This window comes from Hemiscyllium ocellatum, chromosome 16 (assembly GCF_020745735.1).
Source record: "Hemiscyllium ocellatum isolate sHemOce1 chromosome 16, sHemOce1.pat.X.cur, whole genome shotgun sequence".
NCBI lineage: Eukaryota > Metazoa > Chordata > Chondrichthyes > Orectolobiformes > Hemiscylliidae > Hemiscyllium > Hemiscyllium ocellatum.
Window position 1 is genome coordinate 75932429 of NC_083416.1, and position 16698 is coordinate 75949126.

Sequence of the window (16698 nt, forward strand, 5' to 3'; positions counted from 1 at the left end):
TTGTGCTTTTACAATAAAATTTGTAAACCTTTTTTGAGTAATTAAACTGTGACAAGTGTTTTCTGGGAATATGGAAATTGCAGTAAAGATTTGAAGATATTACCTCCATTCTGGTATCTTGACCAAGTGACTTGTCTTTGCCTGAAAGTTTTGGCAGGCTACTCAACTCTGGTAGCATCACAGTTAACGTTACCTCCATGTAACATGGAGAAATCAGACAAGTCCAGGAAACTATTGCTCAGTGAGCTTTTATAGCACTGACATTAAGCCGATAGCATCCAATAGAAAACAATCTGGAGACTGAAAATAAATTGTCAGCAGTACTTTCGTAGGGATGTTCATGCTTGACCAAGCTTATTGAACTCCTGGTAATACTAAGGGTAGATAAGACTCACTGGCCAAAGCTGACATTAACATCTCCAGGCAGAGAGCTGTAGAGTGGGTCAAAATGTCCAGTTGTCTTTAATTATCATGTCTATGGCTGTGTACATTGAGATGGAACATGTGATGTCCAAGATTGAGGCATTGAGACCAGCGGGCACTGGAAAGGCTAGAGTGGCAGTTTGATTTGGTAAGTTTCCATTGTGGTTCTACAGGTTACCATTAACTGTTAAATTCTGTTCTTTGCAGTGCCCCACCAGGGGCTGGCTAAAATGTTAGTTTGTTATTTTGAGAGTTAACGAGGATAATGAAGCAGACTTTGAAAAGGATTTTATTTAGTTAATGCATTGTAGACCCCATGAATTGGGATCAGGCAGCCAGTTGAATGCTTTTACTTTTATAGACAATGTGTAGGATTCCCAGTCACTATTCAGACTGGCAAAAGATGGATACCGGTGTTTCAAAAGGACTGATGCTGGGACAAAAACAGAGTTGCAGATGTTGGAAATCTGAAACCGAAACAAATTGCTGGAGAAACGCAACAGGTCTGGCAGCATCTCAACATTTAGGATCCAGTGACCCTTTGGAGCTGATTGCTGGAAAGGAGGGGAAGCTTTTTTTTTGAACAAGGTGGCGGCAGACCCCAGAGGGAGGGAACGGCAGTTGGACAGACAAAGGAATGGATAATGATGAGCTGAGGCAAAACAAAATGGGGGACTGTTAGTGACTGTAAATGGCTGTGGTGAAAGCAGCCTATGTGATGATGACAAGGTATGAAAAGCATTTCCTGACTTCTTGCCTCACCCATTCTCTCCCATCTCACAACAGTGACAGCGAACCCAATCCTCACCATCCCACCAGCATCCATATCCAAAGGATCGTTAGTTGCAATTTTCACCACCTCCAATTGGATGCCACCACCAGACACACATTCCCCTCTCCTCCCCTCCCCTTCCCTTGTCAGGCATCTGCAAGGACCAGTCCCTCTGGAACACCTTGGTGCACTCCTCCTCTACTCCCAACATCTCCCCACAGCAACTTCTCCTGCAACAGCAGAAGCTGTCACACCTACCTGTACACTTTCTCCCTCCTCACTTTCCAAGGTCCCAGACACTTCCAATTGAAGGAGCAATTTATCTGCACTTCACTCAATCTAGATTCCTCTATTTACTGCTCACAATGCTGTCTCCTCTACATTGGAGAGACAAAGCACAGACTGGGCAACCACTTTTGCAGAACACCCATGTTCTATCAGTAAAAATGACCCTGAGTTTCCAGTTGTCTGTCACTTCAACACACCATCCTATTCCCTACTCAGCATCTGCTTTTGGCCTGCTGCAGTGCTCCAGTGAAGCTCAATGCCAGTTGGAAGAACAGCACCTCATTTTCCATATGGTGACCTTTTGAACTCCGTATGGACTCCTGAAAGTTGCAAACTTTTAGGGCCTGAACACTTCCAATGTCCTCAACCTACCCCCATATCCCTGGCCTTGTTATGTCATGAGCTGCTTTCAAATGATCATCAGTAGCAACTTTTCTTGCTCCCCAGCTACCATTACCCATTCCTTACTTGGCCTAACTGGGGATGTTCTTGCACTCTCATTCGCTCCAACTATTGTGTACTAACCAGCAACTCCGCTCCCACCACCACACCATGCAATGAAAGGGTCACTGGACCCAAAAATGTTGACTCCACAGATGCTGCCGAGCCTCCTGAGTTCATCCAGCAGTTTGTTTTTGTTTTGGCAGTATATATACAGTACTGTGGGTCTTGAGCATATGTAGCCGGGACTGAATTAGATTTTCTTAACAAAATGTCATTAGTGAATCAACAATCAATGATAGCTTCATGGTCACCATTACTGATAGTTATAGACAATTTGAATTTAAATTCCACCAGCTGTAGGAGTAGGATTTGAATGACCCATAATCCCAGATCAAATATTCGTAGACTGAACCTCCTTATTACAAGCCCAATAATGTTACAGTCTCCCCATTGATTGTAACAAAAATCAATCTTGTATTTATGTAATTTTTTAACCAAGATACTATACAAGCTTAAAGTGACTTCTTTGTCTTTCAGTTCATTCCCTCCCAGCTTTTACTTGCACTTTCTTTAGCCCTGTGAACAGAATTGCCATTTTAGTGATTTGTGTTTCTGCAACTCCAAATCACTCTGCGTCTCTACCCTATTTAGATCCTTATTTCCCAGCAAGTAAGTTGGTTCCTTATTCCACCAACCAAAATCTACTATCTCACTTGTTTTGAAATTCATTTACAAATTACAGTCATTCCACAATTTTATTTGCACCCTGTATGTTGTTACAATTGTCCATTGTATGGTGCCTTTATAAATTTTCAGATAATGCTGATTTTTCAAGTTGCATTCCTAATGAATCCAAATTGTTATGCAAATTGAAAACAGTTGTCCTAGCAGCAGAAACAAAAGCAAATTGCTGGAGAAACTCAGCAGGTCTGGTAGCGTCTGTGGAAGGAAAGAAAGAAGAGTTAATGTTTTGGGTCTGGTGACCTTTCTTCAGAACTTGCCAGTGCCTCCCACATCCTAGGAAAGAGTTTTTGTTTTATAAAAAAACCATTCTTGAGACCATGAGAATGGGCCTTGCTTGTTTTGGTCCTGTTGTTATGGAAATATGAGTAGGATGGTATTGGGATGAAGACAGAATCCAGTTTGCCTGGAAGAAGCTGAGTGGTGAAGGATGTTTTCTAAAAATTTATCCACAGGATGCGAGCACTTGCTGCCCATCTCTAATTGCCCAGAGGGTCAGACCAGTCTGGAGTCACCAGACCAGGGTAATCACTGCAGATTTCTCTATGAAAGATGTTCATGAATCAGATGGATCTTTTACAACAGTCAGCTATGGTCACATTGTCTCTATTAAGGCAATTCTCTACTCCAGATTTCATTGAATTCAAATTTTACCCTCTTGTGGGATTCAAACCCTTGCAACATTGGCCTGGGGTTTTTAATTTCTAGTCCAGTGACATTAACATTATGCCGCCACCACCTCAGTGAAGTTATTGTAAGTATTAGTTCTCTACATGATGAAGGAGCCGTGCTCCGAAAGCTAGTGCTTCCAAATAAGCCTGTTGGACTATAACCTGGTGTTGTGTGATTTTTAACTTTGTACACCCCAGTCCAACACCAGCTCCTCCACATCATTCTCTGTTGATGCTTGAATAGTGTGTTGTTTTGATTTTCAATACATTTAAACTGAGGAATATTATCACTGATAATAACTTGCAAGAACTTCAAAGGTTTTTATTTTGATATTTACTAGAATCTGTTGATTGGATAACTTTACACTGCTGGAATTTGTGATTATAATTTTCATTTTACCAAAGAAAGCCATCTCAAAATGAGGGAGACTGCTCAATAAAAACACTTGACCGTTTCTCCCAACTCCAGGGAGAGAGTGAGGTACAACTTAGTTTCTTTCTCCATTGTCCTTCAGGAAAACTAACTCTTCCATTCCATCAGCGACATCCTTCTCATAAGGAGCAGTGCAGGGGTGGAATGTGGTGCGATAGTGAGGGTCACTACGGACCGAACTGAGGAATCCAGCTGCCTCTGAGTGAGTTACATTATTGGCCAGAATCACTGAGCCTTTTGACAGCAGCCCCTCTTTCTCCAGCAGGCAGAGGTTCCTCAGATAGTCTGCACCCTGTCCCTGGTTCAGAAACACAAAATCGAATGTCTCCACCCTGGGTGATGTCTTGAGTCGAGGAATGACCTCAGCAGGAGATCCAGTAACCACTTGGAACTGGGGAGATGAGAGATCTGTCAGAACTGAATGTACAATGAGTCCCCCATGCATTTCAGTGAGAGGGACTTTGAACAGATGGACACTTGACAGCTATAAAGGTTTCATTGGATGGGAAGCCAGAGTTGTCAAGCTACTTGGTTTCTGTGGTTCAGTACATTGCACTTGCCTTTCGATCAGGAAGGCAAGGGTTCAATTCCCATTCGAGTGGTCGGAGTATAACACTGCAGTGAGAGCGAACGCTGCACTGACAGAAATGCAAGTTTGATGCCAAGTTCAAATAAGACCCATATGTAATGAACAATGAATGAATGAACGTCTTCTTCCATTTCCTGTGTAACAGGCTTGACTGGGCTGAATGGCCTCCTGCCAATGTTCCCCTTCAATGAGAACTATGAGATGGGACAGGGGTATGGGTTTGTGATAGCACCCTCCCCCCAAACCTAGTACTGGGACTTTAGTAACGGACAACCTTAGTTACCTGCGAGTGTTTCAGTCCTGCCACCAGAATCATTTCCTCGGCCACTTCAGCAGTTTTGGGATCTTGCTCCAAAGTGTACAGCTTTGCTTCGGGTTTGAGGTGCCTTGCAATGCAAATTGCAGAGTAACCACAATTCGTTCCCAGCTCAAGAGCCCTGACTGGGCAAGTACGCTGTACTACTGATTCGAGGATCTGACCTGAAAAACATCAACAGTTACAAACAGCAGCCCGTGATCAGTTTTCCACAGGCCAGAAGGAAGCTCTTTGGCCCATCATGTCTGTGCTGGCATTTTGAAAGAGCTACTCAGTTAAACTCACTTTGCATGTTTTTTTTAAGTGGATGACACACACTTTCATCTACTGCGGCAGAAGGTTGTATGTTCCAGTGCCACTTCAGAGGCTCTGAGCTCTGGAGATTGACATCCCAGTGCAGTACAGAGAGAGTGCTGCACTGTTAGAAGTGTTGAACTTCAATTTAGATGAAGTTATTCAGATGAATTTAGATGAAGATACCTAAGAAGGCAGTTGTGGTTTTAGTTTATGTGATTATTTTGTGGAGAACAGCATTTCCTGAACTGACCTTGTCCAATGTTTATTCCTCAGCCTGCATCATTAAAACTGGTTTGTGTTATATTTCTGTACCTGACAGTTTGCAGTGCACACATCAGCTGATCTTTTATGCACTTTATAACTGTGGCCATCTTTATGAGGGAAAGTGGAATAAATATGAGGCACAGGAAGATACAAAACTATGGAGAAACAGTCAGGTAGTGGAATTAGTTTTAGATTAATACAGGTCCTGTGGATGGGAGTGGGGTTAGTTTTGTGATTCACAGGGAGAGAGCAGTAGGATTAGTTTTTGGGATTGATACAAAACTATAGGGAGAGTGTGGGATTAATTTAGTGATTCATATAGATCTATGGGGAGAGGGTAGGATAGCAGGATTAGTTTTGGGATTGACACAGGGCTAAGGGGAGAATAGGGCAGTTTCATTAATTATGGAATTGATGTATGGTTATAGGGCAATGGGATTAGTTTGGTACAGGGGGACAGGGAGGTTGTGGAGCAGTGGGATCAATTTTAGAATTTATGTAGGGCTATGTGACAATGAGATTAGTTTGGATTTGATACAAGGCTTTGTGGACAGTGTGGGGCAGTGGGATTAGTTTGGGATTGAGACAGGGCTATGGGAAGAATGTGAGGTAGTGGAATTAATTTTGGAATTGATATAGAGCTACGTGGCAGTGGGATTAATACAAAGCTATGATGACAATGTGAGGCAGTGGAATTGTTTTGGGATAGGATGGGCTGGATGTGCTGAATAGCTTTTATGACTCTTTCATCCTCTAGGTTAGCGGGGAGGTTTTGATACAGTGAATAAGTGAGTGGACTCCACCTTTCTCTGGCCCGGTGCTGGTCACACACTCGTATTTGCCACACCACTCGTCCAATGTGTTTAGTACACTCTCAGGCTTCCCGTGCGTCGAGTTGGTCAAAACATAACGGAATGCCCGTTCTTCCGGGGAGATCCCGGTCAAACAGGTCCTCAACCAGCCCAGGAATCGGTGACGGTAGAAGCGGATCAGCCGGTGGTGATATCGGTTCGCTAGAGCAGTGCAAACGGGCACTAGGACTGCAGCCAGAACAGGAAGCCACATCTTAGCTGAGAGAGGCAGGATACATGAAGTGTTATTAATCTCTGCGGAAACTCAACATCCTGCAGCAATTACTCCTGAAACCATTTTCTGCTCAAGGTATCTGTTGCTGCTCCGTCAGTGGAACTCTCTCGCCCCCTAGGTCGCAAGGCAGCTATTCCTGTGTGTATTGCATATGTGAAACCGGTTCTGTTTAGAACGTAGAATATGGGGTACAGAGAAATAGAGGGAAGTTGGTGTGTGTATCCATGGATTCTTGAAGACAGCAGGACTAGTAGATAAAGTGGTTAAGAAGGTATGGGGATACTTGCCTTTATTAGTTAAGGCACTGAGGGAGGAGTTATGATGGAGCTGAATACCGTATAATATTAGGACACAGCTGGATTTCTGTGTGCAGTTCTGGTCACCACACCACAGGAAGGATGTGATTGTATTGGAGGGAGTGTAGGAGAGATTCATCAGGATGTGGCCTGGCCTGGAACAATTCAACTACAAACAGAGATTAGCTAGGCTGGTGTCACTATCCTTGAGAGTGGAGAAGGTGGGGGTGACTTGATTGTGGCATACAGAGTTATGAGGGGCATAGATAGGGAGAATGTTTTACCCTCATCAAGGGGTCAGTAACCACACTGCTCCGTTTTAAGGTAAGGAGCAGGAGATTTAGAGGGGATTCGAGGAAATATCTTTTCACCCAACATGTTATCTGTAACTTGCTGCATATAAGGGGACTAGAGGCAGGAACCCTCAAGACATTTAAGAAGTAATCAGATGTGCACTTGAAACACCATATCATACAGGACTATGGGCTAACTGCTAGAAATTGTGATTTGAATAGATAGATGTTATTGACTACAACAGACAGAATTAGCCAAACTGTCTGTATACTGTAAAACTTTTATGATGCTATGTGTTATGACATACCTCTCAAGAAGATGGGACTTGAATCTGGACCTTCTGGTTCAGAGATAGGGCCACTAACACTACTATACCAACTGTCATTCATAGGTAAAGATCAAGGGAGTCTGTCCTAAGGTCAGTACTGAGGGACTGCTTCATTGATGATTTGGTTTGATTGTTGTCACATGTGCCTCAGTACAGTGAAAAGTTTTGTTTTGTGAGCAGTACAGATAGATCATAACATACAAGGACATACAGATCATAGGGTGTTTAGTCAGAGCGAGGCATTCAAGGTTACAGCCGAACAAGATGTACACAAAAGCATGATCAACATTAGATTTGAAATTAAAGAGGTCCATTCAACAGTCTAACAGGGGCAGGGAGGAAGGGACAGTAATGAGGGAGTGCTGCACTGTCGGTTGGTCAGAAATGAGGAGGTGCTGCACTGTCGGAGGGCCAGTACTGAGGGAGTGCTGCAATGTCGGAGGGCCAGTACTGCGGGAGTGCTGCATTGTCGGAAGGTCTGTCTTTTCAGTGAAGCATTGAGCTCAGGCTTCTCAAAAGGATATCATACCACGTTTGTCAAACTATGGATCATGACCCCACTGAGCCGACAACGGATACTAAGAAGCTCAGATTGCCTTTGGTTAGGTGTGAGTCTGCTTTAAATCCTGGTATTTCTTTGGTGTTGGTGGACATGGCCTAATCGACTGTTCTCTAAAGTTCAATTGCTGCAGTGAAAAGATTTTTTTCATTTCTTTCATGGGAACCCTGCCTTTACATTTAAATCCAAATATTTCACTCCTGTTCCCCCACATTCAGCCCTAGCCAAGAATAAAGCTTCCCCAACCTCCATCTGCTCAAATCAGAGGCATTAAAAGGGACCAAGAAAATATTTTGTACTGAAATAAAATATTCCATTTTGATGAAGAACAGAAATGTTGCTTTGGGGTGTTCTTGAATTTGATTCAGTTTCAGTCACTATACTACAAATCCTTGAGTGCTGAAATATGAAAATCTAACACACTAATATCAACTATATAACATTATTGTACTGCAAAGGGTTCATAAGAAACTTGAGCCAATAAACAAATACATTGTCACTCCCTTCATAGTAGAAGACACAAGCAACATTAAAATAATGAGGATCCAAGATGCAAGATAAAGAGGCATATCAAGTCCTTACCCTGAATAGAGATAAGAATATTCACAGAGTAGTCTGTCAACCTTTACTCTCTAGCTGGCTGGGAATTTGTCCGGTCTGGGATCGTCCGGGTTTGGAATCCAATTGAATTGCTGTGCTTGTTAGCACTGAGACCCCTTCTGGCTGCAAACCTTCAGTTCAAAGCAGCATCAGGTGCAGCTGACAGCTAGCATCAGTACTTGAACCAAGATAATCTGCCAATTCCAACTGCACTCACTATGCAGTCTTTCACTGACAGAGCCAGAAATTGGGCAAGGAGAAGGCAATTCAACCCCTCAAACATTTTATTGGATCATAGCTGATCTGCAACTTATATCTATTTACCCACATTTGCTCCATTTTTCTTAATATCCTGGCTGAGCTATAATCCACTTCAATCAGAAATGCCATAATGGAGCCCCAGCATTTGCAGCTTTCTCAAAACAGAGTTCCAGATTTTTGCCATTGTGTTCAGAATTCTCTTCTCTCAGGAATAGTGGGGGCTTGGGTCATTGAATATGTTCAATGCTGAGTTAGACAGATTTTTGATAGACAGGTGAGTCAAGGAATATGCATAGTGAGGAGGGCTGGTGGTATGGTAAACAGTAATGTGTTGTTGAGGCCAAATCAGCTCATCCATGATTTTGTCAATGGTGAAGCAAGGTCAAAGGGCTGAATGGTGCTCTTCTGCCCCTATTTCTTGTGTGCGCTTGAGCACCGTGGTCCATCTTGATCCCTGGCTAATATGTCCATGTGTAATGGTCAGTGAAACTCACAAGCTTTGATGGCAAGGAGATTGTTGATCTCATATGGCATCACATCCAAACCTAGCCTCAGTGCACACTCCTCTGCAAACAAGGACACCTTGGTATCTGACCAGAGAGGTCAAACCAACAACAACTTGGACTTATAGAGCACCTTTCACACACTGAAGTCACTCCAGGCACTTCACAGGAGGAAAACAAAATTTGACTCTGACAGGCAATCAAAATCTGATTGGTCAGAGATCATTTTAAATAAACATCTTAAAAGAGGAAAGAGATGGAGAGATTTAAGGAGGAGATTGTTAAATTATGTCCCCTAGTTTTTTGCATAATTTTACAAATAAGATGTCTCCCTCTTAAGACAGAGATGAGGAGAAATATTTTCTCTCAGATATTTGATGGACTGTGGAATTCTCTTCTTCAGCAGGAACTTAAGGCTGGTCTTGAAATTTATCCAAGGTTGAGTTACATAGGTTTCAATAATCAAGGGAGTCACGTGTTATGGAGGTTAGACAGCAGGTTGCGCTTAGACTACAACCTAATCAACCAAGATCTTATTGAATGGTGGAGCAGGTTTGAACAGCAACATGAACTATTTCTGCTCTGTTTCTTTACAGGAGCCAGACAGTTCAAATTGCTGGGCATTGATGAAATCACATCTTGAATACAGTGTGCTGTTTGGTCTCCCTACTCGCCCTTTGGCTGAACATGACGCCAAGTTAAATTATTCCCTTCTGCCTGCCCTTGGCCCATATCCTTCCATTCCTTGCATATTTATGTACTTATCTAAAAGTCCATTAAATGCCCCTATGTATCTGCCTCCACCACACGGACACAGGTACACACAGACGCGCACACAGACACCCACACACACCCTTATAGACACACACATTCCCACACTCACACATGCACCCCCTCACAGACTTAAGACACTCTGCACTCACTATACACATACACTTTCTCACACTCACAACCCCCACCCCAGACAGATCCACATGCACACATATATTGTGTGGGGTGAATTTGTACTTGCAGAGTTACATTGCACTTTGCTCAAAAACTGCATACATTCATGTAGAACTCTGAACTCAAAAACTGCATGAATTTATGTAAAACTTTGTTATCTCACTTTTTAGATTAGAATCAATATAAACATCAGGTCATAGACAGAGAACACAGAGGGCTAACACCTTCAACATATTGTCTAGCTATCACCATTGTTAACTGCTAACCCGAGAATGCAATTTAAAAAAAAAATTTTGTGATTTACACATGAAAGAATTGAAACTATCACTGTATTCTAACAGATGAAAGGCTTAACAGACAATCAATTTTTCAATGTATAATTTCAGTTACATCACACTGCAAATTTTTGCTATAAATTCTGTGTTACGATTGAGCCCTCCACAATCACCTGATGGAGCATCGCTCTGATAGCTAGTGTGCTTCCAATTAAACCTGTTGGACTATAACCTGGTGTTGTGTGATTTTTAACTTTGTACACCCCAGTCCAACACCGGCATCTCCATATCATGTCCACCACTACCCCACAGTGTGTTCCAAACTCCTCCCACTCTCTTTGTAAGGGTCAATTTAATTGAATTGTATAAGATCGTGAATGGTATTTACAAAGTGGACGAAGAAAGGATGTTTCCTCTTGTAGGTCAGTCCAAACTTCAGGGGCACTGTTTTAACATTAGGGGTTGTCCTTTCAGGGCAGAACTGAGGAGAATTGTTTTTATCTCAGAAGGTTGTGTGACTTTGAAACTTTCTACCTCAGAGGTTGATGGAGGTCAGGTTATTTGAGGATTTTTAAGACAGAGTCGGATAGATTCTTGTTACACAGGAGAATCAAAAGTTATTGGGTGTAGATCAAACATGAAATTTGAAACAAAGATTAGCCATGATCTTATTGAATGGTGGAGAAGTATGGAGGAACTGAAAGGTTTACATCTGTTCCTTTCTTAACAGTAGCCAATCTCAGAGCGATTAAAAATTAGGGTTGCATAAGAATCCAGAACTGGTCGAGTGCTGAGGTCTCAGAAGGCTGTAGAGTAGGAAGATGTGACAAAGGCCAGGAGGGTCAGGAACATGAAAGGTAATTGAACACGAAGGATTTTTTTTGTAGTTGCAGGATTTAAAGTTTTCCTGTGTTTACCATGATCCAGAAGAGAGAGAGAGAGAGAGAGATGCGAGGTTGCCGAGGTGAAGACTCAGTAAGACTTGCACAGCTTCTCCTGCAGATACTGATAGAGGCCAGTTTGTGAATGAAGTGTGCGCATGCACCACAGCGAGAGGGCTGATTCACCGTCGCGCTGCACTCTGGGATATGAAGTCCGCCATTAACACAGCTGGTCATGCCATACAGCAAACATTTCCCCTCCTTTCGATACTGACCGTCCGACCGGAGCACCAACTGGATGCATCGGGCTGGAATCTTTCTACATTAAATATTTCAATGCAATTCTAAATAAATAATTCATACTTTTTAATTAAAAAAGACACAACCCTGTCAGTAGCACATACAACAATTGACCGCAGAAGCAATTCCAACATTTTAATAAACTTACCGGGTAGGATATCAGTTTGGCTGGAAGAGATTTGAGGGGATGCCCACTTCTGACATGATCACTATTTACAGAAAACGTTTAGGAACACAGGGCAAGAGAAAACCATTCAGCCTCTGGAGCCTGTTCCGCCATTCAATGAGATCATGGCTGATCTATAGCTTAACTCCATATACCATGAACCATATACCAATTCATAGACTTTGGCCCATATCCTTCAGTACCTTTGCTTAGCAAAAACAAACGATCTCCATTTTTAAATTAACAACTGATGTAGCAGCCTCTTAGCAAATCCCCAGTCATGACGTTCCTTAACATAATATTAAAAATTTAATTTAAAAAAAATCAAAAGTTAAACATACCGTTTAGGTCCGGTTGCTACGGGAGCCCACTCTGACGGAAGAGCCATGAACGTGACAGACCGGAAGGCTTGCCAAGTTAAAAATGTTCCGGAAACGTCAGGCGCCCTCCAGCAGAAAGTGGCGGAATAAACTTGTGCTTTCACGGCCAATTGCGATTTTAAATTATTCTATGAACTTTCCAAAGGAAACTTCAACTACCAGCGGCAAAAGTATAATATTGCTAATCAGTACAGAAGTTATCAGGCTTGTCAACTTAAAAATGTTCCGGGTATATCAGGCGCCCTTCAGCCGAAGGTGGTGGAAATAAATCACAGAATTGTTACAGTGCGGTGCAGGAGGAGGCTATTCCGCCTCCCGCGTCTGCATCGGCTCTTCGCGTTTCAACCCCGCGCCAGTCTTCTGTCATTTCCCTCTGACCCTACATATTGTTTCTATTTAAATAATCATCCAATACCCTCTTGAATGCCTCCGCCCACACTTCTCGACAGCGTATTCCAAACTCTAATTACAAACTGAGAACTTCCTACTCAAATTGCATTTGCTTCTTTAATAACTTTCATTTCTTTATAACCGTACCTTCTGGTTCTTGATCCTTTTATGAATGGCCCTAAAAATAATACTATCACTGTTGCAGGCAGTGCGTTCTACGCCCCTACTACTCTTGAGTAAAGAAACTCCCCCTGACATCTGTCCTATATCTATCACCCCTCAATTTAAAGTTATATTCCCTCATGCTAGCCATTGCCATCCGAGGAAAAATGCTCTCACTGTCCAACCTGATCTAACCCTCTGATGGTCTCATCTGTCTTAATTAAGTCACCTTTTAACCTCCCCGTCTCTGATGAAAACAGCCTCAAGTCCCTCAGCCATCCTAGGAAGACCTTTCCTCCATACCAGACAACATCCCAGTAAATCTGAACCCTTCCCAAAGCTTCCACATCCTTCCTATAATGTGGTGACCAGAACTGTACGCAATATTTCAAATGTGGCCGCATCACAGTTTTGTACAGCTGCAGCATGATCTCATGGTTCCGAAACCAATAAAAACTAACACACCATATGCCTTCTTAACAACCTCATCTACCTGGGTGGCAACTTTCAAAGATCTATGCACCTGGACACAAAGGTCTCTCTGCTCATCTACACTACCAAGAATCTTACCATTAGCCCAGTACTCTGCATTCCTTTACTCCTTCCAAAGTGAATCACCTCTCTCTTTTCCACATTAAACTCCATTTGCCACCTCTCAGCCCAGCTCTGCAGCTTATTTATGTCTCTCTGTAACCTACAACATCCTTCGTCACTATCAACAACTCTACCAACCTTAGTGTCATCTGCAAATTTACTAACTCATCCTTCTATGCCGTTATTCAGGTCATTTACAAATATGACTAACAACAGTGGACCCAAAACAAATCCTCACAGTACTCCACTAGTAACTGAATTCCAGGATGAATATTTCCCATCAACCACGACCCTCTGTTTTCTTTGAGCTAGCAATTTCTGATCCAAACAGCTAAATCATCTTCAATCCCATGCCTCTGTATTTTGGGCAATAGCTTAGGATTCCTACAGCGTGGAAACAGGCCCTTTGGCTCAACAAGTCCATACCATCCCTCTGAAGAGTATTCCACCCAGACTCTACACTACATTTCCTCTGACTAATGCACCTAATCTACATATCCTTGAATACTATGGGGCAATTTAGCATGGCCAATTCACCTAACTTGCATATCTTTGGATTGTGGGAGGAAACCGGAGCCCCCGGAGGAAGCTCACTCAGACACGGGGAGAATGTGCAAACTCCACACAAATAGTCGCCCAAGGTGGAATCAAACCTGGGTCCCTGGCATTGTCAGGCAGCAGTGCTAACCACTGAGCCACCATGCCACCCTACTGTGAGGAACCTTATCAAAAGCCTTATTGAAATCCAAACACATCACATCATCCACTTTACCCTCATCCACCTGTTTGGTCACTTTCTCAAAGAACTCAGTAAGGTTTGTGAGACACAACTTAGCTTTCACAGAACTGTGTTGACTCAACTTATTCCTTTCTAGATGATTATAAATCCTATCTCTTCCCTTTCCAACACTTCACCCACAACCAGGCAAGGCTCACAGATCTAATTTCTAGGGTTGTCTCTACTCCCCTTCTTGAACAAGGAAACAACATTTGCTACCCTCTAGTCTTCTAGCACTATTCTGTAGACAACGACGACATAAAGATCAAAGCCAAAGGTTCAGCAATCTCCTCCCTGGCTTCTCTGAGAATCCTAGGATAAATCCCATCTGGCCCAGGGGACTTATCTGTTTTTATACTTTCCAAAATTACTAACACCTCCTCCTTATGCACCTCAATCACAACTAGTCTAGTAGCCTGTTTCTTAGTATTGTCCTTGACCACATTGTCTTTTTCTAGTGTGAATACTGACGAAAACTATTCATTTAATGCTTCCCCTATCTCCTCTGACTTCACGCACAACTTCCCACTACTATGCTGGATTGGCTCTAATCTTACTCTAGTCATTCTTTTATTTCTGATGTATCTATAGAAAGCCTTAGGTTTTCCTTGATCCTATCCACCAACGACTTCTCATGTCCACTCCTGGTTCTTCTCAGCTCTCTCTTCAGGTCTTTCCTGGCTAGTTTGTAACTCTCAAGTGCTCTAACTGAGCCATCACATCTCATCCTAAAATAAGCTACCTTCTTCCTCTTGACAAAATATTCAACTTCCTCAGTAGCTGGTCCTTGAATAAGCTCCACATTTCAATTGTGCCCATCCCCTGCAGTTTCCTTCCCCATCCTATGCAACCTAAATCTTGCCTAATCACATTGCAATTGCCTTTCCCTCAGCTGTAACTCATGCCCTGCGGTATATATCTTTCCATCACTAAAGTAAACATAATTGAATTATGGTCACTATCTTCAAAGTGATAATCAGCCAAAACCTCAATGTTAATATTTGTGGGCTTGTGGATGGTAATAAATACTGAAATCATGAACAAAGATTATTGCTGAATATGATAAATGTGGTTGGGCCTAATACACTACCCTGAGGAACTCCCGCAGCAATAGCCAATGGTGTGGTAACCCTCAAGTTAAATTCACCACACTCTCTAACATTAAGATTTGTTGCACTTATGCCAACAACAGACCTCTGTGCGTATCCTGCTTCCTTTAATGACTTAGCTACTTACACAGACAGGTCTTTCTGCTCCTGTTCACCCTATTATTCATCTTGACCTCCTTCTGAGGTCCCATCATCACTTCAGCCAATTTGATTCACTTCACATATCATCAAAGATTGGCTGAAGGCATGGAAACCTGCTACTTCCTGGAAACATCTGTCTATAGTCCTGCAGCTTGTGTTTCAATGTTAACTGTATCCTGGCCAAGTTTTTCCAGTAAACTGCAATAATGTTAAGAAATGCACACCCACCTCTTCCTCACAAAAAGTAGCATAAATCCGATTAATTAGCACCATATTAGTCTCAACCATCAGTGAAGCAATGGAAGTAGTCATCAATAGTGCTGTTAAATAACACTTGCTCAGTAATAACCTCCTTAACGATGCTTCTTTCAGCTTCTACTAGGGCCACTCAGCTTTATTCTAACCGACAAGAGAACTGAATTCTGGGTGAATTGAGAGTAACTGCCTTTGACATCAAGGCAGCGTTTTGACTGGGTGTGGCATCAAACAGCCAACAGAAGTGATGTCAATAGTAATTGGGGGATAACTCTCCATTGTATGGAATCATACCTAGAACAAAAGATGATGTTTGTGATTGCTGGAGACCAGTCTTCTGTACCTCTAAATGTTGTTGCAGGAATTCCTCAAGGTACTGTCTTAGACCAAACCACATTCCATTGCTTCAAGCAATGACCTTTGCTCATGATTTCAGTTTTTACCATCATTGACAAGCCCTCTGGTATTAACATTCAGACTAAGGTTGATCAATGGCAAATAACGATCATGCCACACAAATGCCAGGCAATGACCATCTCCCCTTGACATTGTGGCATTACTGTCATTTAATTCGACATTATTAACATCCTTGGGTTTGAGGGGTGTTCCTATCATTGAACACGGACATAACTGGGCTAGCCATAAAAGTATTGTGGTCATGAGAAAGAGTCAAGGGCTACGAATGCTGCAATGAGCAACTCAATAAATTTTGCAACACCAAGTTTTATTTCTAAGACCTTTAATGTGGTAAAACATCACAGGAGCAATTACCCAACAAGTCCTGATCAGAGCCACATTAAGACTTACAGCACAGGCAATCCAAAGCTTGATCCAAATAGCTGGCTTTAAGTAGCGTATCAAAGGAACAAGAGGGAAACGCACAAGTTTTTAGGGAGAAAGTTCCAGAGCTGACACGTTTAAACCAGGAAAAAGTGCTCCCAAAAACTACCTAACTGCAACCTCACTGGCATCTTTCAGAAAGGGAATCTGTCACTGTTACACAGATCGATCTGAAGGTGACTATTGTTTCAACAAGAGCCAGGTATAAATGGATGAGCAGTTCACTTTTATACAGCTTCAAAGATTGCAGAGCTAGGCTGGAGGGCAAGATCACAGCACTCAGCAGCAGAAATTCATCAGCAAACTTTAGTTACCAC

General features: G+C 42.4%; 1 protein-coding gene across 1 annotated transcript; it reads right to left on the reverse strand.

Annotated features, from left to right (window-relative positions):
* Positions 1–3640: 3640 nt before the first annotated feature.
* On the reverse strand, positions 3641–12468 carry LOC132823288 (transmembrane O-methyltransferase homolog). Its single transcript, XM_060836946.1, has 4 exons — positions 12074–12468; positions 6042–6308; positions 4645–4841; positions 3641–4163 (listed from the first exon to the last, which is right to left on the reverse strand). The coding sequence occupies exons 2-4, from the start codon at positions 6301–6303 to the stop codon at positions 3828–3830; spliced, it is 795 nt and encodes a 264-aa protein (XP_060692929.1). The 5' UTR covers positions 6304–6308; positions 12074–12468; the 3' UTR covers positions 3641–3827.
* Positions 12469–16698: the final 4230 nt, after the last annotated feature.

Excerpts from the sequence above, each read along its gene's own strand:
- LOC132823288 (XM_060836946.1), bottom strand. The coding sequence starts at position 6,303 with ATGTGGCTTCCTGTTCTGGCTGCAGTCCTAGTGCCCGTTTGCACTGCT. Across the intron at positions 4,842-6,041 it reads CAGCACCGGGCCAGAGAAAG|GTCAGATCCTCGAATCAGTA; the intron begins GTGGAGTCCACT and ends GATGTTTTTCAG. Across the intron at positions 4,164-4,644 it reads CAGGACTGAAACACTCGCAG|TTCCAAGTGGTTACTGGATC; the intron begins GTAACTAAGGTT and ends TCATCTCCCCAG.